At 34.0% G+C, this 22,290-nt stretch overlaps 1 protein-coding gene across 1 annotated transcript; it reads right to left on the reverse strand.

Annotated features, from left to right (window-relative positions):
- Positions 1-943: 943 nt before the first annotated feature.
- Positions 944-21,123, reverse strand: LOC125051922. The gene is made up of 19 exons (XM_047652550.1): positions 20,916-21,123; positions 19,805-20,058; positions 18,454-18,576; positions 18,184-18,279; positions 17,349-17,477; positions 15,653-15,818; positions 15,030-15,208; positions 13,882-13,960; positions 11,131-11,254; positions 9,634-9,737; positions 9,003-9,137; positions 8,344-8,475; positions 6,629-6,741; positions 5,260-5,481; positions 4,663-4,798; positions 3,179-3,640; positions 2,385-2,569; positions 1,520-1,729; positions 944-1,444 (listed from the first exon to the last, which is right to left on the reverse strand). Exons 1-19 carry the CDS (start codon positions 21,103-21,105, stop codon positions 1,193-1,195), a joined length of 3,291 nt encoding a protein of 1,096 aa, XP_047508506.1. The 5' UTR covers positions 21,106-21,123; the 3' UTR covers positions 944-1,192.
- Positions 21,124-22,290: the final 1,167 nt, after the last annotated feature.

Below are 22,290 nucleotides of genomic sequence, written 5' to 3' on the forward strand. Positions count from 1 at the left end.
CAGCAATCGCCCGGGGCAGGACACGGTAACAGCGTAGCTTTGTCCGCATCTAGCTACGCGATTAGCCGTTAATATTACGGTCCTCTACGGCCACGAATGATGTGGAATGGACCTTGGCACAAGGGCCTTTCACATCGGCCAATTCATCCTGTTTTATAGAGGAGGGGGAGGTCGGGTACAATGCTTGCAGGGATGCGTCAGCATATGGGTAACAGATGTATCAATTAGTTTTAAGAAAGTCCAGCATCGCAACCCCACTACCCATAGTTTCATGTTATAAGCCATTGTTTTAAACGATTAAAGTCAGTTGATACTAGGTTCAAACAAAAAGTTTCATTTATTTGAACATCCTCGAACCACCACCAAAATTAACTCGCGTCTAACAATTTTCAGACATATTGATATGTTACCGATCAGCAAAACTCTGTTATCTTTGCAAAACGGTCTGCAAATTAAATGCGTTCTCCTGAAAAACGCTTTACCTCAATAAGCCCAATTGTATTAAGGTTTAAATTTTAATAGTATAAGATCCCGATATACAACGACCTTCACCGAGATGCTTATTTAATGAAACGTATTTTATATTTAATTTAATATGTCAATAAATATGGGTTTTAATATTAATTAAAATACTCTGGACTGAAATTTGCTAGGCAACCCATATGGATTATATTGTTGTTGTATAGCGGGATCTTAGACCATAATTAGTAATCTTCCGGATTTTCGCCATTTCTTACAAGCATGTTTTCAATATCAGCTATAATTCAACTACAATACAGACAAAATTAGCTTTAATAAAAAAAAATAAGACATATTGCTATGATAACGCTATGAGAAAAATTTCCAATACTGGTATTTTTGAGTTCAGAATAATTGAATCTTTCAATTTGATGCGATTTGAGCCGTATTTCTTGTGGGCTCTAATATAAATAAAACTCCTAGAACTGATAGAATCGTAAATTTATTTATGAATTACATTACTCGAATTTTTCATTGTTTTACAGCAATCATAGTCAGCGATAACATGGATCATTTTGTATCAGTAATTACTAAGGAGAAGAGTTCGAGCGCTTACTACGTCGCTTATGTCAGCAACGTATTAGAATATACGTTTGCGCTAAATCTTAACCGTAAATTTTACCTCAAGCCGATCCAAGAATTGATCACTTTTTAAGTTATTGATAATTTTATTTTAAATTTTTCTTAAGATTCCGCTGGCTTCTTTTATTTGAACTACATCGCCAAATAATAAATTAAACTCTCTGATAGAACAACAGTAAATATAGCCCCGCTTTGGGTTTTTCCAATCTCCATTTCCCAACCACTCTATTTCTTTACAAATGTCGTCACAAAACACGTATTTTTTAGCTTCTTCCTTTGTCACGTTGGGAATATTTAATTGTATAAACGCTACTCCCATACGCTCAGTAAAGTAGTGTACAGCCTGTAAATTTATAAGATATATACTTATTATGATGTAATGAAAATAGGATATAAAAGAGATTTGGTGTGAAATTACCTTGAACAAAAACATTGGTGTGAGTTGAATATTTTGTTTGTTGTTTCTATTGGTGTAAGTGACTGTATAATTGTGCTTCATAGTGACAGTCCTTTTAAGATTTGCATTTAAATTACTAGTGTGAATCACACCATTATAAACATACACCTCAGCAGTTTTGTCTAGTGAATTTGGTATCATTCGAACGCGCTTTTCTAGCTCTTCCCAATTCTGAAAACAAATAGCATTCATCAGTTATGAAACCTAAAACCTCCTCCTTCTAAAGCTCTTTGATCGTACCTTATTTATTGCTGAAGGTCAAATATTAATAAAGAAAGAAATAGTTTTCATATAGCTTCTCTTAAAACTAGTTGTCTGAATAATATGGTAAATCTATAAACGTATTCGAAAACTACGATTCACCGCTAGCCCTCACTTTTTAAGTGGCGCTACGACCTCTATATGTCTTGGCCTCAGCTTTCTGTATATGTTTCATGATCATTTTAAATGGTGATCGGCCGTCGACTTTTTGGGTCTAAGACATGTCGGTTTCCTCACAATATTTTCCTTCACCGTTCGAGCAAATGTTAAATGCGCACATAGAAAGAAAGGATTGGTGCAAGCTGGGGATCGAACCTACGACCTCAGGTACGAGAGTCGCACGCTAGAGCCACTAGGCCAACACTGCTTTTGAAAAAAAAAAACCCGATCACCATCACCAACAAGCTAGCTAGCTTAGCACCAATAGATAATGTAATTATAAGGAACGTTTTAATATATAATTATATTTTATGGTTTGACTTTAATTGACTGAAATACTAGCCGTTAAATGTATCATGTACTCATTAAGGAAAGTGGTTTAACTGAAAGTTTCATAAATACTTACAGACCATCCTTGTCTCCACTCAGGTACTATATTATAATTAGAAAATGTTGCAGTAAAAGCTTGGCCAGGATATACATCCCTTGCGTTTAGTAGTTGTCTACTTTTAAAGCAATAGCCGGAATCATTGTAATCACAGTTATACTTATTTGCGAGAGATTGGCGCTTGTAGAACAGTTTAGGCGTATCTAAAAAATATAATTTTATTAAATAATGCAAAGAATTGGTTGAATAAAAATAAGCGAAATTGAACAAATCGAATTCGGTTAGAGTAAATAGTCATGTACATTTTTGATTTATTTATACATAAAATAAAAAAATGAAGTCAAATAAATAGAAAAATACTCCACATTCGCATTACTAGGATTATTTTTATATTCAAACTCAAACTCAAAATATCTTTATTCAAGTGGGTAACCAAGTACACTTTTGAATTGTCAAGTTAAATTAATTGTAAATTTACATTTACTACCAGTTCGCAAGTCAAGGGCGTAGAGCGGGTAAGAAGAACTGGCAAGAAACTTTCCGCCACTCTTTTTAATCGCCAAGTATTGTCATACAAATTGTTTGAACTGGAGCAATTCAATCCCAAGGATTAGGATCATTTAAGTATTCCTCAAATTTATAAAACGCTTTATTGATTAATTTCTTTATTGATTTATTTTACATCAAATTTCGTATTTTAAGCATCATAAAGATTAATTTATTTTAAACAATTTCATCAATAAAAATACATTTTAATAAAGAGCACATAATTAACGTAATATGTTAGCTGATTATCTTTAATTAATAAATACCTGCAAGCGTTGATATCTTATTGGCCTTTGCTTTGTTCAGTCTGTGTCTTATATAAACAGTTTCCAACCTGGTCGCACATACTTCGTATAAATGTACACAGGTCTTTCCAAAATGATAGTTAATATTTTGTAATGTTTTGTTCCAACCACATTTAACTTCGTCATTGCGCACTATTTTATTTAACCTTCCTTCACATGATAAGTTTTTAAAATCATACAAAACCTTATCAATTTCAAAAACAGAACCGTTTACGCATTTCCCTTGCACGAAATTGTTTGATAAAATAACTTTGTCGTGGTAAAGACTTATGTTTGAACCGCAGTTAAAGCGTACCGATTCTCCAATTTCAATATAAACAGCGTCGTTTAGAGTGTTATACATTGGAGAGAGCAAGTTTCCTTTTGAATTCAAAATAAAGGGCTTTACGCCATCAAAGTCGCTATCAACATTCAATATACAGCCTGCGAAATACAAAAACTATTAACAGTACACTCTTTCAAACATTTTGATGACGGTGAATTATCAGCGACATACATTTATACATATACTTAGTAAAATCAATACTAAATATAAAAATATAAGCACAAAATACGTAAGACATACATACATATTTTCATATTACATAATACATTATTCAACGAGGTCAGAGACAGTGAAGGAGGAATTGAAAAAGCCCCATACGTGGGGAACAGGTATCACAGGTACGATAGGATGGGTTTTTGGAGCCAAGAAAATGGAAGTTATATAAAATACATAGGCATCCTGGGATCAAAGTATGGAATACAGGGCAGTAAGAATATGACAATTACGTTGCTAGCGGACAGGCTGCCCGTTTAGTTTATTACTACATATTACCGTAAGGCCGTTTCTCCACTGCTCCGGTACGGCAAACGTTAATTACCGATCCGATTTAGAAACTCACAACAGTACTTACGTACTTCTCCACTACTCCGGCATCCGGTGTTTAACAATCCGATAACTTGCTAGATCGGAACGCGGTGTTTTATCGGTCCAAGTATATCCAAGTATCCAAGAGGTTATAAATGATTATTCACAGGTTAATTTATAGTTTGTTTAATTTGAAAGAATCTGGATAACCTGGACCAAACCAAATTATGTTGCTATTTATTTATATTTTTATACCATAGTATAAGTGAACTATCTATTAAGTAGATTATAATATTTTAAGATAGACAATATAAAAAAAGTAATAAACTTGCCAGGGCAATAAAATATTCAGAATTTAGAACGTTTTATTAAAAAAATAAAGTATATGGGTTTTAGTTAATATACGTATTGCATGATAAATATACAAGTATCGATTATTGTCGGATCGGATATAGTGGAGAAGCGCAATCCGGCCTTCCGATATTTTTCTCATGACTCATTCCGGTATCCGACGCCGGACCGGAGCAGTGGAGAAAGGGCCTAATGGTATAATTGGAAAGCAAAAGTTAAGCTCTACAGTAAACAGTACACATACCACCTATAACAACATCAAATCGGCGTGATATCCTTCCGCAATGTGACGTCACTTCACAAATGTATGACCCGGGATGTGCCGCAAACAACTCCGGTTGATTTCCATTCAATTTATCGCCATCTTTTGTCCAAGTAAACTGAAAATATATATTACTTTGTGAAGCATTATACAACACTACTACCTAACGGATAGGTTTCTATACATCGCTGGCCCCAGGGAACATAGCACTATTACGACTGTTTTAATGTTTTCTCATTTTTGACATATTTGGGTGATTTTTTCAGAATTTTTGCAAAACATTTTATTAATAAAACACGAGGATGCTACGGAAATTATTTTGGACACAATTTTAGTAATTCCTTTATTTTTTCTGAAAAATTAGATTTGCTTTTACATCTTTTCTCCCGGAGCAAGCGATATAATTCATGTCTCACGTTAGATATTTTAATAATAAGAAAATTACAGTAGCTAGTATACTTAACGAGTAAACAGCTTTTGAGGCTTTTAAACTGATTGACTGATTGACAAAGATTGTTTTTCCGGAAACACCAAACACACACATTATTAATAAGTCGAGAAATAACATAACGCTTTCACCTTAGTTTCACCAAATTCAATAACATGACAGCGTAATATAGTACGAGTAGAAATGAAAACAATTGAAGGTTCTGGCTGAAGGAACTGCGGTGGTGAACAGACAGTCAAATTAACTGTATAATCCATGATGCCGGTTAATTTAGTAATTCGACACGTATACACTCCGGAATCTTGTATGCGTCCATATAGCGTTAGCTTTCCATTCATAAGAAAGTGTCCATCCTGGAAAAAAACAAAACACTATGTCACCTCTTATTAAGATAGCCGGCTGTATACCGGCGCCTTATTATCACCACTCTGTCTTAGAAAGAAAGACTAGAAAGTGAAACTCGCTGATAACATACACGTTTCTAACACCTCTCTTAAAGGCCGGCAACGCACTCGCGAGCCCTCTGGCATTGAGAGTGTCCATGGCGGCGGTATCACTTAACATCAGGTGAGCCTCCTGCCCGTTTGCCCCCCGTTCTATAAAAGAAAACCTGTCTATCTTATCAGTCGGTAGCTTATGTCTGGGCGTTGTGGTCTGTAAGGAAACATCTAGAACGGACAATCTGTTTCCACCTGTGTCTGTCCAGCGCCTCTTTGATCAGCGATCGGTCCATCTGGTTATGAACGGCCTGATTTGCCGACTGTGACCACGATTTCTCCAAGATTCTTCTAGTCGCCTCCGCGCAATTTATAGCCGAAATAAGAAGCCTACTAACGCCTATAGCTATGGCCTAATTATTCTTTGAGTCGCAAAAAAAGAAAAATAATGTAATAATAATACTTCGTAGAAAAAAAAATGTGTGCGTGTACTAGGTGTACACACGTAAGAAGTGAAACTTCTTTATGACCTTATTTTTCAAAAAATGATCTACTATATGCAACTTTACAGAAATTGGTTAAATAAAGTTAAATTAGATAAAGTTTAACAAAAGGCTTTTATTATCATAGACATGAATAAAAAACAATTATTTCATTTTAACTTATTACTGTACTACTATGTAGTACTAAGATTATTACAGAATTTCATTAATTGTAATAGAATTATTAGTATTACTATCATTGTTATCGCTATTATATATTTTTGTTACTAATGGCTTCGAATCTCTTCGGATCAACCGTGGTAGGGACAAGAAAAAGATAGCGCGTAACCGAAAAATGTGACAAATGTGTGTAATTTTTTTCCAACGCCGATAAAGAAGTTTCACTTCAAAAGATGGCGCGTAACGGAAAAATGTGACGCGTAACGAAAAAATTGTTACACTAAATTTTTTTCCAACCCCGATAAAGAAGTTTCACTTCAATAATAATAGTAAAAATTAGCAGTGCAGTCTTGTGTATTTAGTAAACTTATCATGTGGTTGTCACTCTTCTACAAACTTACTCGATACCACCTCAGGGTGTCTTCTTCCGAATGCGTTATGTTACAGAGGATATTAGTTTTTCTATCCTTAATGATAACTAAAGTCTTGCGTATGTATAACTGCGAAGGTGCTCCTAAAAAATGTATACTTCTGAGAACAGCGATCTTAGAAAAATCAAAGAAAATGTACCTAATTTAGTTTAAAATATATAAATCAAAAAGGTATATATTATAATCGGTAATATGGCGAAGTTACAGTAAGTAATTTAATGCTGAGCCAGGGCTAGTAATAACCTTATAAATTTTGTTTCTGTGTATGTGTTTCGTTCGTAATAAATGTTATGTTTATGTTTAACATCAATTATATTAAAACATAAAAATTTCATACTAGTAAGAAAAAATTAAACAAGATAAAATAAAATATAACCAAAATTAATAGAAACTTAAAGCTGCCCTGCGATTCTGTAACTCACTTTCCGAACTCACACAGCGGTTTTCGCATCGGCGGTCGCTCTCAAATCAGTCGTGAAGCAGTCATTTTATGATTTGGCATTCTAATAAACAATAAACTACAACCCCCCACCTTTTCAGACTGCCAAATCATAAAATGACTGCTTCACGACTGATTTGAGAGCGACCGCCGATGCGAAAACCGCTGTGTGAGTTCGAAAAGTGAGTTACAGAATCGCAGGGCTGCTCATTAAGAGCGTGATAACATTACTGTAACTTTATTTAGTAAGGTTAGTAATTAAGTTGTAAGAGCGAGCAGGTAAGCGATCCGTAGGTACGTATAGAAGACTTTTAGTTATACTCTAGAATTACGAAGGAAAATGTATCAAGAGTTAATGTTAAATCCTTCATACAAACAACAATTAGCTATCCAATCATTGATATACAAACAACCCAAGATGCACAGTCTCGAATAAAAGTAACGCTCGAAAGTGTCCCGAAACACTATTTCTGTCCCTTTCAGTATATGTTACAAGCATATATTATTGCAAAATCGACCTTACGCGAATTGCTTAAAGTTGTTATTACAACGCAGTGTATACGTACTTAAAGCAATAAAATTTTACGACCTATCGTGGTCGGTAGGACAAGGTATTGAGTGGAATCGAACATGACTTTTTTATTTACAACTATTTAACATAATTTTAAATTTATCCGACTTTTCGGGTGCTTTACAGCGTGCGTGGTCACGGTGACTGAAGACAAAAGGCGTTGGATGTTAAATAGTTGTAAATTTATAATAATACATAACTTAAATCCGGTTAAAAAGTTTTTTCTTTAAATTAAAAAAAAAAATTAAATTGGCTACCTCCTGACCTACACTTTATATAGCGTAAATATATTGGTCAAAAACTACACACAAAAAAGTTTAAAAGTACATAAATTTATTTATAAAAAAAAAACAAATAAATAACATCGACTCCACTTATTAGACGCGAGACTATTTGAAATGAGCGCACAATTTAGAATGTTGCGCTCATTTTTTGAGGACGTTTTTTAGACGTTGAGTGTGCATCTTGGGTTTTTTGTATATCAATGTATCCAATTGATCTATTCGGCAATTAAATATGTATAATTAAGCTGCTTCACTAAGCATTCGTTTCTAATTAGCATGTTTACTAAGGTGTAGAATTCAACCCGAAAAATAGGTCCTACAAAGTCCTAGTACATTTAAAAAACCAGGACTCGAAAAAGGAACGAGCGTTCGTCATTTTTTTTACAATTACCTTCCACAATAAGAACATAGTATTCCCACGCTGAACCAAGGGAATTTTGTGCCTTGCATGTGTATATACCAGCGGAATCAGCTGTTACATTATGTATAACCAAAGAATTATTTACAGTTGTACACTCGGTGCCTGAAAAATGTGAACAATACTGTAAGTGTAATTTTTTCTTTAAATTTTAACAAGTATACAGATAAAAATATAATTAAAATACAAGTTGCATTACCATATAAATGTACATTTAACTCAAACTCAAAATAACTTTATTCTGAGAAGAAGAAGTTAAATTATTTCTATATTTACATTTACTACCAGTTCGCAAGTCAAGGCCGTAGAGCGGGCAAGAAGAAGTGGCAAGAAACTTTCCGCCACTCTTTTTTATCGCAAAGTTTTGAGTCATACAAATTGTTTGAACTGGAGGAATCCCAAGGTATTAGGATCATTTAAATATTCGTCAAATTTATAAAAAGTTTCATTGATTAATTTACGTTTAACGAGAGCTTTGAAATTTAGAAAGCGATATGGAAATTTCATTATAATTTTTGTTACGTTATATAATTTCTAATAATTTTCTTATCTTTAAATTATTTTTATTTTTGCTTACATAGTACGAAGGAGTAATCATTTTTTTTAGCTATAAAACAGCTATACTACCGTACATTCTTTACTTCCATTAAAAGACCATGTTACGTTGGGTTCAGGGCTGCCTGTAGCAAGACACGGCATCACTACAACTGGATCACCGATCACTGCGACTATCAATCTTTTGCTAACTCTGTTAATTGTGGGCGGTACTAAGAAAGAAAAAATAATAATCGTATAGTCAAGGATCTACAATCTATTTGTGGTTTGCTCCATGGTGCAATTTTACGAACGGCGAGTATCGAACTAATTATGGTTCAAGCTCAATGTGGAATAAGTATATTAAATATATATAGACTTTTTTATATAACAGAAGGCAAACGGGCAGGAGGCACCTGATGTTAAGTGATACCACCCATAGACACTCACGTCGCCATAAGGCTCGCAAGTGCGTTACCGGCCTTTTCAGAAATGGTACGTTCTTTTCCTGAAGGACCCTAAGTCGAATTGATTTGAGGAAATCGTAAAATTGTTTTCATCAAACACTGCAAAAGTAAATAAATGTACCAATAACAAATTAAGCTTTAAAAATTTGGGTAATCTATTAGAAAATCCTTTTTCTAGATAATAGAAAAAAAAACATCTTTAATATGGTCACTTACTTTTACTGTTGTAAGCAAAGAAAGCAAATTTGTTCTACACACTTACCTTGCACTTGTACTTTATATAACGTAATGATTGTATCATTCTTTCTACACATATATAAGCCAGCATCTTCAAGCGTAGCCCGTTTTATTTTGAAATACTGTATCCTGAAGGTTTAAAGGTATTACTGCAATTAGCTGAAGATCAGACTATATGGCTATTCAGTGTTTACATTTTAAAATAATGTTAGTTGAAATTGATTGATTTTTAATGTGTATGAAGTTATACTGTGTTTTTATTTTTAAACAAATTATTAATGTAAGCCCTATTACAGTAATAGAAACCCTTTAACTTGCTTTGTATATATTTTTTTTTTATATATAATAGGGGGGGCAAACGAGCTTGCGGGACGACCAAAAAGGGCAGTCCACGCAGCCCATAGTAGACACCCATTGAATTTAATGTTAAGTAAGTTTATATTCTGAACTGAGACTCAACGTTATATTGGACGTTAAATTGCTATGTTTTATTTACAACTACAGTTTAATCGCCTTATGTCGAATTCCAAGGGACCGTGATTTTTTTTCGTTATATAGAGTTTTCGTTATAGGGAGGGAAGAGAAAAAAACACAAATTTAATCAATTACCTACAGTAATTTCTAATTTTATTACTGATGATGATGATTACTGGTGATGTCTACATATGACAATATTTCATCGTTATAGAGAGCGGTTGTTGTGTTAAAATGAATGAATTAATGCATGGGTTTTGTGTTAATCCAAACAAAACATTTGATGTAACTATGTTTACGTTATTACGTTATAACGGATGACGTTATAAAGTGTTTACACTGTATTAGAAAAATCTTGTTTTGTAACAATTTTAAAACTAAGAACTTTCGTCTATGTGACAAACTACAAAGATAGAAGGAACGAAGAAGGTATCAAATAGCCACTTCTTTCTTGTATCTTTACCCTTTTGTGTATCCTTTGTTTAGCTTATAAGCCTCGCAATACATAAAAAACCACTGAGGATCAAAAAAATTATAAAAAACCTCGTGGCCTCAGAATTCTGTTAAAAGACAATTAGTTGAGCTTTCTGTGTCTGACACGATTTTTTGTCTAAGCTGGTTTCCTAATGATATTGTCATTCACCATGCAAGTGTTAATTTGAACGCACGACCTCAGGGTTGAGATGCACATGCTCAAGCGTTTATGGTATTTATAAACATACTAGCTGACCGGGCAAACGTCGTTTTGCCATGTATGTATAATAAAAAAATAGGGGTTGATCGTAGAGGGGTGAAAGTTCAAGGTTGTTTGTATTTTTCAATGCTGTAAAAAAATAAAAACAAAAAAAATATCCAAAAATAAAATAAATATCTTTAGGGGTGGACTACCCTTAGCATTTAGGGGGATGGAAAATAGATGTTGTCCGATTCTCAGACATACCCAATATGCACACATAATTTCATGAGAATCGGTCGAACCTTTTCGGAGGAGTTTAACCACAAACACCGCGACACGAGAATTTTATATATTAGATTCTGTATAACATACCCGGTATCTAGAGACAATGCTGGACTCTGCCTGGAAGAATAGAAAATCCATTCACCGTCTATTCCTGCACATTCCAAGGTCAAAGGATCTCCAATTGTTATATTCACTGTTATTATTTCCAAATCTGTATAATTTAGCACATATTAAATATCTGTTTCATGCTTGTTTGTCAATAGCCTTACACATTATGGCAACTTTTTGGATCGGCCGGTTTCCTTAAGATGTTTTCCTTCACCGTTCGATTGAATTTTAAATGCGCACATAGAAAGAAAGTCCATTGGTGTACAGCCGGGTATCGAACCTACGACCTCAGGGATGAGAGTTGCACGCTGAAGCCACTAGGCCAACACGTTTTTTTTAATTTTCCAAATATTAGGTATACTTAACTCCCTCCAACTTTACACAAACAATCTTAAACTTTATCTATAGCCCGGTCATTTTAGACATAAAAATAGTGATCAAATAAAGAAAATTCCGACAAAGCCAAATCTTCGTAGAGACCTTAGGTTTACCACAAGGAATAAAGAGTCAAAAGTCCCCATCAGTCCCATGTGAGCTTAAGGACTTATTCGGGGCCCAAGGTCAAAATTTTAGGTTTTTTGGATTTTTCTCGAAAACGGTAAGTTTTATCGAAAAAGTACCTCAAAAAGTTGTAGATCTTAAAATTCTATATAAAAATGGTACCTATGATTTTTTCTCTAAGACTCACTATTTCCCAGATATTGCGCTTGTAAGAATCATGTTCTACATAGTATGCACACATATTCCACGTATATACATATTTAGGTACTCAAGCAAGCAAAAATGCCTACTCGTGTCTCTTTTATGTATACATTATTAGTATAACCTGGGAAGGCGCAGCAACGAACAGAAATATATTCTTCTAAAAGTTTATCAGCTTATCCAAAATGCCAAAACTTTATTTTATTTTTACATGCGATGACCATGCGATACTATGTCAGCAATGTTTAGAAGGGGCAAAAATTCAGTATTAAAATTATTTGAAAAAAAAAAATGATTTGATTGACTGCGCAAAAGTATTTACAGAAATTAATTCTTCACCTCAAATACTAATTACTAAAGGAATTCGGTTTCTTCTTGCGGTTTATGGAGCTCCAAAAAAAATTGATTGCATAGATACGTACAGATATTTAACATTTGTAAAAAATACACGAAACAAAAAGCAAGTACAGCTATCTTGTCTTCCTCCAACATCGGCATCTGCTAGTCAACATTTGTTTCGAGTATACTATCAAGTTCAGACATGGCAAGGCAATGAACTGATCCCTGAAGACTGGGGTTGGAAATTGATAAATAATACTTTGGAACCGATTCGAACTTTACTGCCCCCTGCTCCAGAAAAACTTCTTAACACTATTTTTTGCAATTGCAAGAAAGGTTGTAGTGCCAAATGTGGCTGTAAAAAAGTAGGGTTGCAGTGTTCTCCAGCGTGTACCAATTGCCAAGGTGTCACTTGCTCAAATGTTCAATTAAATACAAGAGAGGAAGATCATGTGATTTTGATGAAGAGACAACTGATTCATCTTCATTTGAACAATTTCTAAGCGTTTATCAACAGGAAGGAGAAGAAGAAGAACAAGAAGAAATTGAAGAAAACATGATTGTTGAAGTTCAACTATGAAGAGTATGAGTCAGATTAAAGTAATAAGAAAAAGTTAGAACGACAGTTAAACTCAGTAACCCATATCAATAATCTTCATACTATTAAATAATTATTGTTCCTGAAAATAACGTCAGAAAGGTTCGTGGAATAGGCCAACCGGGGATACCACGTTAAAAAAAACCGCGCCGAGTACACTACCTCACAGGTGGTGTGGAAATGTGTGTATATTATGTAGAACGTGATTCTTACAAGCGCAATATCTGGGAAATAGTGGGTCTAAGAGAAAAAATCATAGGGACCATTTTTATAGAGAATTTTAAGATCTACAACTTTGCTTGAAGTACTTTTTCGATAAAACTTACCGTTTTCGAGAAAAATCCAAGAAACCTAAAATTTTGACATTGGGCCCCGAATAAGTCCCTAAGCTCACATGGGACTGATGGGCACTTTTGACACTTTATTCCTTGTGGTAAACCTAAGGTCTCTACGAAGATTTGGCTTTGTCGGAATTTTCTTTATTTCAATTGTCTAAAATGACCGGGCTACTATACAACTATCATTAATAAAAAAAATAACTGAATTCAAATAAATGTTTTCAATTCAAATAAAAAAAAACAAAATCAAAAGATGCCATTTTAAAAATTATATTTAAAAGCTGCTACGAGCTTACTGAGTTTACGTACTTATTGCTAATAACTTAATAGTAGGCGCTGTAAAATATTCGTGTACCTTCAAGAAGCAGACAGTATCAGCGGACGTATTTATATTATGATATTTTAAGTTTTTAGTTGAGTAGCCAGTATATTTGTAGTTTTTTTTTATGGCTCTGGCACGGTTTGTGCTAGCCAGCGTCAAGTATAAGATTTTTTATAATTCGTGCTTGCCTTTTTAGAAATTCGACCGTGTACGGTTAAGGCACTCGCCCGGTACCGCACAACCCTCCCAAAGGCCGAGAAAAAATTTAAATTAAATTAAAACTTGCCCTCTAACCGGGATTCGAACCCGGTACCCCTCACCTAGCTGCCACTCAATAAGACCGCTAGGCTATGAGGCCCCCTATATTTGTAGTTATACCCAATTTAAATACAATATCATACACTTATAATACGTAGTACGAGTATTCTTACCGTTCTTATCAAATGGTGAAATTAATCGCGGGTAGATGCTTGTAAATGTTTCATCTGTTTCGTTTATGACTCCGTTAATCTAAAAGTTAAATACAAAATAAGTCAGTTACAACTTGTCGATCTAATAGGCAAGTGGGTGATCAGCCTTCTGTGCCTGACGCACGCCATTGACTTTTTGGGTCTAAGGTAAGCCGGTTTCCTCACGATGTTTTCTTTCACCGTTCGAACGAATGTTAAAAGCGCACATAGAAAGAAAGTCCATTGGTGCACAGCCGGGGATTGAACCTACGACCTCAGGGATGAGAGTCACATGATGAAGCCACTTGGCCTACACTGCTCAATCCTAAAGTTATATATATGTCACCGTACAATTGTAAACACCGTTAGATTGTAATCTATCTCGCGAGATTGTAAACTGTCGAAAGATTGTGAACCTCAACGAACTGCTTACAATTTAACGTATTATTATTCGGTAGTTATATGTAATTGTTGGGAAGTAAAATTAATCTGTAATTGACTAAAGAAGTTTGAATGATAACTAAGTTAGTGTAGTACAATCTACCGAATAATAATACGTTAAATTGTAAGCAGTTCGTTGAGGTTCACAATCTTTCGACAGTTTATAATCTTGCGAGATAGATTACAATCTAACGGTGTTTACAATTTTACGTTAACATATACATAAATTATTTGTTTCGTAATCTTGCAGCTAGTATAAATTATAAATCCAAAGATGGAATACATTTTTACAGAGTTTCATCATCGGACGTCAAGGCAGAATATAAAATACCATCCGTATCACCTCAACGTCTACATCACACTATGTGGAACCAGCTGCCCACAGGAGTATTTCCAAACCAATCACTTGCGAGCCTTCTGGCAATTGTGTGTGTCCATGGGCGGCGATATCGCTTAACATCAGGTGAGCTTTCTGCCCATTTGCCTTCTATAACATAAAAAAAACAATTTTTTCAAAAGGAAAAAATCTATCATGTAACTAAGTAATACCTAATTCGGCTGTATTGTATGAAAGTGAGGTCATATCAAATTAATGATATGAGAGCAAATTAATCTGGACTTCAACTAACCTAGAACACACTATCGAAATAGACAGATTTTAAGGATACCTTATTGAAATGCATACTCACCCTTACTCCAATTAGATCTTTTGGAAATAATATCGGTTCGTCTGAAGAGTATAAATTATCGTACATCTTGTGTATTTTAAGTGATTGAGACCAATTCTTTTGATTATATACTTCGGCCGATAATATATCGATATTTCCATAGCATTTCTTAACTTCAATTGATAAATACGATTTATTGTCTGTAACATAATAATATGTTGTATATCTAATTATAGGTATATTTTAATGCTTGTTAAGAATGCCTCAATAGTTTAACTTTAGAAATCACATATTTTTTCACATTTTTTTTCCTTCCTGACGCTATAACTCCAGAACGCACGAACCGATTTCCACGGTTTTGCATTCGTTGGAAAGTTTTCGGGCTCCGTAAGGTTTATAGCAAAGAAAATTCAGGAAAAATTTCAACAGAAAAGCGGGATCACCAAACGAAATGTTACATAAAACGAAGCCATCTGGTGGCGAAACGGAGTTCGCCGAGTTTGCTATTATCCTATAAATTCCTAACAAAACATGAATCACCAAAATGTAAGAACCAACACTAATAATAAACAACGTTGGAAAACGGGTAATTTCCAATTCGTAACAATTTATTATTTTTGAGGTTTATTTATTATTCGACCTACTTGTTAGTGGAGAAGCAGATATTTTGCTTCCAGGTACAGGTGGCTCGGCAGAAAATCCAGGTGTGAATCTCAGTTTTGAAGAAGCTCTGATTATAACTTGGCATTTACCATCACATGTGACATAAGCAAAATTAAAACCAGTACTAGCATTAAATACGCCCACGACCTGAAATGTTTAAATCGAGTTTTACTATACAACTAATATAATTATAATGCAGTGTATTTTGAAGTGAAAACTTATTTAGCGGCGTTATACACTTTTTTTGGAATGGGTAAAAAAATTTAAACTCGCGTATAGACAGCTGGCGCGGCGTATTAATTGTAATATAAATTGTCATGTTTGTGTACGATAGCGCAATAAATAAATATTGTATTCTTATTAATTAATTCTACCACATAAATGATATTACTTTTATACTGATAATTAAAGCAATTCGTGCAAAATTATTCCCTAACCATTCCAAAATATAAAAAATGCACAACGTTAATATTCAAGTTTTCACTTCTACCGGCACTTTCAGTGCAACCCGTCGTTTTTTCTGTGGTCATCTGGTCTGATATGAGAGAAATTTTTTTCGTAAGCATCATTAAAATTCACTGACATGATTGTATATGTCAACGTAAAATTGTAAAAACCGTTAGATTGTAATCTATCTCGCGAGATTGTGAACTGTCGAAAGATTGTGAACCTTTTTTTAATTTCAATAGATTACAATCTACCGAATAGTAATACGTAAAATTGTAAACAGTACGTAGAGGTTCACAATCTTTCGACAGTTTATAATCTCGCGAGATAGATTACAATTTAACGGTATTTACAATTTTACGGTGACATATACATCATTCAAGGGACCTACGGAAAGACTAGAAAATACCTATTATACTTTATTTATGGTCACAAAGTATTTAGTCAACCTATGCCATTAAATGGCCAAAGTATGCTTCGTAAAATCGGTCACATCTTAGTATGAAAATATTAATAATTTATTATTTTCGATGTAAAAATACAACTGTGAGACCAACTCGTAAATAAAATTTTGAAATTATTGATCCAAATTCTATGCATGTAGATTAGTCTCCCGCCATCTCTAGCATAAAGCGGCTGATACTTTTCTCGAAACAGTTCAGGCAATTTTCATTTCCCCTAAAGTTCGTTATAGAAGCTTGAATTGTATATTATATTTAAACTTAAAATACCTTCAATTTGAGAATTATAATTCGTCAAAGTTTCCTAATTACTAACTGATTGACCAATCATCAAAACTCTAAGGTACTTTTAACAGATATAGAATCTTCAAATTTAGAACACAATTAGAGTTCTTTTTATAAAAGAAAAATATTTGCAGTTCCGATACCAACAGCATAAATACCTTTGCCAAGTTATTTTTATTTTTTAAACATAAAAAGTTATTGATATGATTCATAATATTGTTGCTAATAACGTAACACAGAGACTCCCTTAATTAGGGACTGAATAAATTAACCGACTTGGTATTACATGCATCACACAATTTTTTACGGACGAGAACTGAGTAGCGAGACATAATTTTATTTATGGCATAATTCTTTTACATAAAAAATCATATATTTATACAGATTTGTATATTAAATATTTTATATATATATTTTGAAACATAATATTAATATCGAAATGTATTTTGACATTTTACAAGATTATTTGTAAAGATATACTCACCACAGATTTAGACAAAGTGATGTTCGTATATTCTATAGACTCATTCCTATTATTAATTAACGATAACAATTCAGCTCCATCTCCAATTACAATAATACTGTAGTCTTCTGTTTGCATATCCACTGTAAACTATAAAAATCAATTAAAACCTCAACACTTAATAAGTCTCATCCTTGTGGAAGATTTAGTGTAGCTTATGGTCGCAATATTTGCAAGAAACAAATAGACATACCTACAGAAAACATATATTTTCATTATTTTACAAAATAATATAATATAATCACAATATGTTACATTAGAAAACCGCTGTGGTTTGTATTAATGTAACGTAGCAGTCTTGTGTAGCGCGACAAATGCATAAAAATGTAGTTTTTTAATTTACTGTTTATGTTGGCTATCTAATATCTGACTGGGTCCATTTATTAGCCGCAAACATCTCAACGTTCTCTCGCCGTATACGTTGTTTGCTCTCGATGTAGAACCGAACTTGCGATACCGCTCGAGTCTGTACGTCATGCTCCACTCGTTTTTTTATGTCATCTAGAAAAACGCTCGACTAGAAGACACTAAAGCGGGCCACAGACGGACCGCATGTTGCAGTCGGTCTTGATATGCGGTTTGCTCAGGAACTGCTCGAGCGGTCCGTGTATTGCGAATATGAATTTAGTATGGAAACTGCAGATCGCGCGCCGTGCGGCGACCGCTTAGAGCAGTCGGCTGCAACATGCGGTCCGTCTATGGCCCGCTTTATGCTCTACTGTAGTAGTGTCGAAACCGCTGGCTTACCATGTAACTGTATAAGCGATAACCGATTAATTATAGAAAAAATAATTACCCCAAACACGCATATTGGCTCATAGTCCGCATGAAATATTTTCGTATCCACAGAAATCCTTTTATGTATTAATTCGTCCATTATGTACCGAATTACCTGTGAATAATTGTACATATACATTATTTTAAATGGGTTACAGCATTGCGATACCGCTAAGTGGAACGTGGGAACATAAACTGTCTCTTTTTTTCGATGTCATGGTACGAATTAGCGATGCATCTCAGTTGTAGGTTGTCAATAGGCTTTACTGTCGTGGCTTGTTTTACTCACCGAATCATCAAGTATGTCTATTGGAAGAAATACACCACCTGTCGCGTTGGTTAGAGTTGAACTAATTTCATCGTGTGCACTGACTTCATCAGTCATCGGATATTCATAAGTAAAAAATGACACCTTAAATACAAACGATTAATTTATAACTACTGTATCAAACGGTATCAAATAAAATATAGATAGAATAGAACTTTGTTATTAATTTGAGTAATGCGCCATCTAGCCATCGTTTTTTTTTATAGAATAGGGGGCAAACGGGCAGGAGGCTCAGCTGATGTTAAGTGATACCGCCGCCCATGGACACTCTCAATGCCAGAGGGCTCGCGAGTGCGTTGCCGGCCTTTTAAGAATTGGTACGCTCTTTTCTTGAAGGACCCTAAGTCGAATTGATTTTTTTTAATTCTATTTTAAATTATCACCCCAGTGATCCCTTTTATATATATACTAGTGGACCCGACAGACGTTGTCCTGCATGATATTTCAAGCAATTAGTAAAGCAAAGAATGAAAGTACCACCGTACCGACTGCAGCGCCATCTGGCGGGCTGATTTGTGAATCTTAACCATTCCCAGATCCCCTTGAACACACAAAAAATTTCATCAAAATCGGTCCAGTCGTTTGAGAGAAGTTCAGTGACATACACACTCACAGAAGAATTATATATATAAAGATAGGCCTGTCTCACGATTGTGCTCGTCATTTAGTGGTCATATTAACATATTGCGTCGGATTTACAATAAAACTGTGATGAAAAATGACTCGTTGGACATTTTCAGCAACTCCAAGGAGAGGTCTCCGCAGATTCGCCAAGTATAGAAACTTTGCTATGTTCATTATTTGCTATTGTTATTATTTTATTTATTCCTATACAATTATGTATTTAGTGTATATTCGCGGATGCTTAGCGGACCCATTCGACTTCTTTAATAAAATATTCTAGTGTGCTGCGATATTGCGGGCTACACGATTGTGAGGAAGTTGCATAGATCTGGTTAACTCTGCGCCTTCCTTCCTCATGATATTTTTACACATGTAAATCTTTTCTATAAAGCGCATTTAACATTTGCTCAAACGGTGAAGGAAAAACATCGTGAGGAAACCGACATGTCTTAGACTCAAAAAGACGAAGGCGTGTGTCAGGCACTGGAGGCTGTTCACCTACTTGCCTATCAATTTAAAAATGATCATGAAACAGATTCAGAAATCTGAGGTCAAGACCTAACGAGGTTGTAGGTGGATTATTATTATTAAATCTTTTCTATAACATATTTTCATAAGAATCTGATTGTCCTCATTGTAACGTGTGTGATGTTTGAGAGCAAAAATAAAATTAAATTAAAAAACAAACCTGAACGTGTTTTTTTAAAGCTTTACGTAATGTTTTTGAAAGTCCAGTTGACGTGTGAACAGGGTTCAGGTAATTTGAAAAGACGAATAAATAAGAATTTTCATATTCACTCATATTCGTAATATTCAGTGAGTAATCAATCACAAAGAGCAAATCTCTCGTATCTTCTTCAAGTGTGGTGGGCATAGACACTTCCTTCGTGTAAGATAGAAGAAGGGGATGTCTATGACTTTCTGTGTATTTGGATATTTTAACTGTAATGAAAATTATATTATAGGAAACGTCTCTAGCAATTCCACTTCCGACCTAACTCAATGTCGCAAGTCGCTATCGTATCGGAGTAAGACACTTATTATGAAAAATTGCTACAGATATAGTTTGTATATATTATATATAAACTTTTTACGATTTCAAGATTATTCATTGAAGATCATTCACACGGCCCAAGAGCCTCTAAGAATTTTTCAGATAACAACAATTTTGATCCCATTGCAAACGTACAATAAAATCTTTTTATTAAATCTTTTGATTCATTAAAGCTAATTAAATGATTCATTAAAGCTAAAAGAGTTTGCTTAACGCGCTTATGTCAGAACCCAGTTTCGAACTGAAATAATATTTTTATGCTCTTCCATTCCAAATGTTAACACCGGTGATACTATTTTAATTTAAGTTTTTTTATTGATAAAAGCTTGCCAACGCTAGGCATACTGATACATTGTTAAAAGAAGCACAAAATACAATGTTTAGGGTCTGTTTCACAATGTACGGATAAGTTCTACATAAGTTCCAAATTAGCTATCTATTTTTTATTGGTAGGATAAACAGTTTTGTTGCGTTTCACGACTGTCAGATAGCGCTATTCGTCACATTAAGTCCATCATAAGTTATGAGTCCGATGAATGTCAAATAGCACAATTTATCTTCCAAATAATTTATGTACTATTTGGTACTTTATCCATACATTGTGAAACAGACCCTAATGTAACAATAGGCAAACATGACATACACGAAGAGATCATACAAATATTAAACAAAAAAAAATACAAAAACCTTAACAAAAATCGATTTTAAAGTGTGAGAGGAGCTCAATTTCAATTTAAATACTCACCTGAATCACTGTTGTATACTAATAGCGTATAATCAAGTTCCATAAATTTCACAGGTAATACATAACGCAACATATATTCATATAGGGTTTCATCAATAGCAAAAATTACATTAAAATTTTGAAAATCTGTTGACTGACCAACCACATAATTTAGGCAAATAAAAACATATAATATTTTAATTGGCAACATATCGCTTGTATGGATGATAAAAACTGAATGCGTAACGTGAGATTAAAATTGGGTGTTACACCAGTTATCGAAACCTTCAAAATAATTACAGATTATAAATAATAATTTAAGTTCTGAGTTTTTTAAGTGGATTTTTAAAAAAATTAAAAATTCTAAATTATTATTATTATTTTATAAATTTATTTTTATGTGCGAAAAAGCCTATGTTTTTTATAGAAGAGAGGGCAAACGGGCAGGTTCACCTGATGTTATGTGACATCACCGCCCATGACACTCTCAATGCCAGAGGGATGAGCTATGCCGATATTTTAAGAGTTTTCTGAGGTAGCTTCTAACACACATAATGTGCGGCAAATTCTACCTTAAATTACTCAGTTTGGTCATTGAACTATTGAGTAGTTTTCTCCTTGTATTCATAAATGTTAATTTTCAATTAAACAATCATTGTCTTACTTGCAAAGCTTGGGAATTTCTTTTGGGCATAAAATAATTAAATTTAGACATAAACGTACATAAGTAAGTTATTGTCGAAATAGTTTGTCACAAAAAGTATCAATGAATGGACGAGGAAAGATTTGTGTGTTTTAAATAAATGCCCTCGACAAATATACATGTACAACATAGCAACTATATTCGCAATATACACATTACGTTATCAAGTGCTTCCTTTTGATAAGAATACAATGTTACGTTTGAAAAAACCGGAATTTGTGGAAGAATAACAAAATAATAACAAAGGCCTATTTGTCCTTTCAATAATGTATAATAGAAAATATGGTTTCATATATTTAATTTGTTGTGTATTTTAACTTTTAATATAATTCAAGTTAATACTAGATTTTTGCCGCGCACCACCGTTATGTGGAACCAGCTGCCCACTGAAGTATTTCCAAATCAATTTGATTTAGGGTCCTTCTAGAAAAGAGCGTAACGATTCTTAAAAGGTCGGCAACGCACTTGTGAGCCTTTTGGTCATGTCAGTGTCCATGGGCATGATCACTTAACAGCAGGAGGCAATTTATTTCTATCTCTACAGCAAAAGCAAAAAATATTTTTACTATTTAAAGAACATACATTCTTTTCTCCCCAAACCTGACGCAGAACTGATTAAAAGGCGAAATCATTAGTGAAATTGGTGACTGCTGGTAGAGCACACTTTGTGAGCTCCACTCAGATAGCATGCTT

This window comes from Pieris napi, chromosome 8 (genome assembly GCF_905475465.1).
Source record: "Pieris napi chromosome 8, ilPieNapi1.2, whole genome shotgun sequence".
NCBI lineage: Eukaryota > Metazoa > Arthropoda > Insecta > Lepidoptera > Pieridae > Pieris > Pieris napi.

Excerpts from the sequence above, each read along its gene's own strand:
- LOC125051922 (XM_047652550.1), bottom strand. The coding sequence starts at position 21,105 with ATGTTGCCAATTAAAATATTATATGTTTTTATTTGCCTAAATTATGTG. Across the intron at positions 13,961-15,029 it reads AAGATCTAATTGGAGTAAGG|ATTAACGGAGTCATAAACGA; the intron begins GTGAGTATGCAT and ends TTTAACTTTTAG. Across the intron at positions 1,445-1,519 it reads CACCAATGTTTTTGTTCAAG|GCTGTACACTACTTTACTGA; the intron begins GTAATTTCACAC and ends ATAAATTTACAG.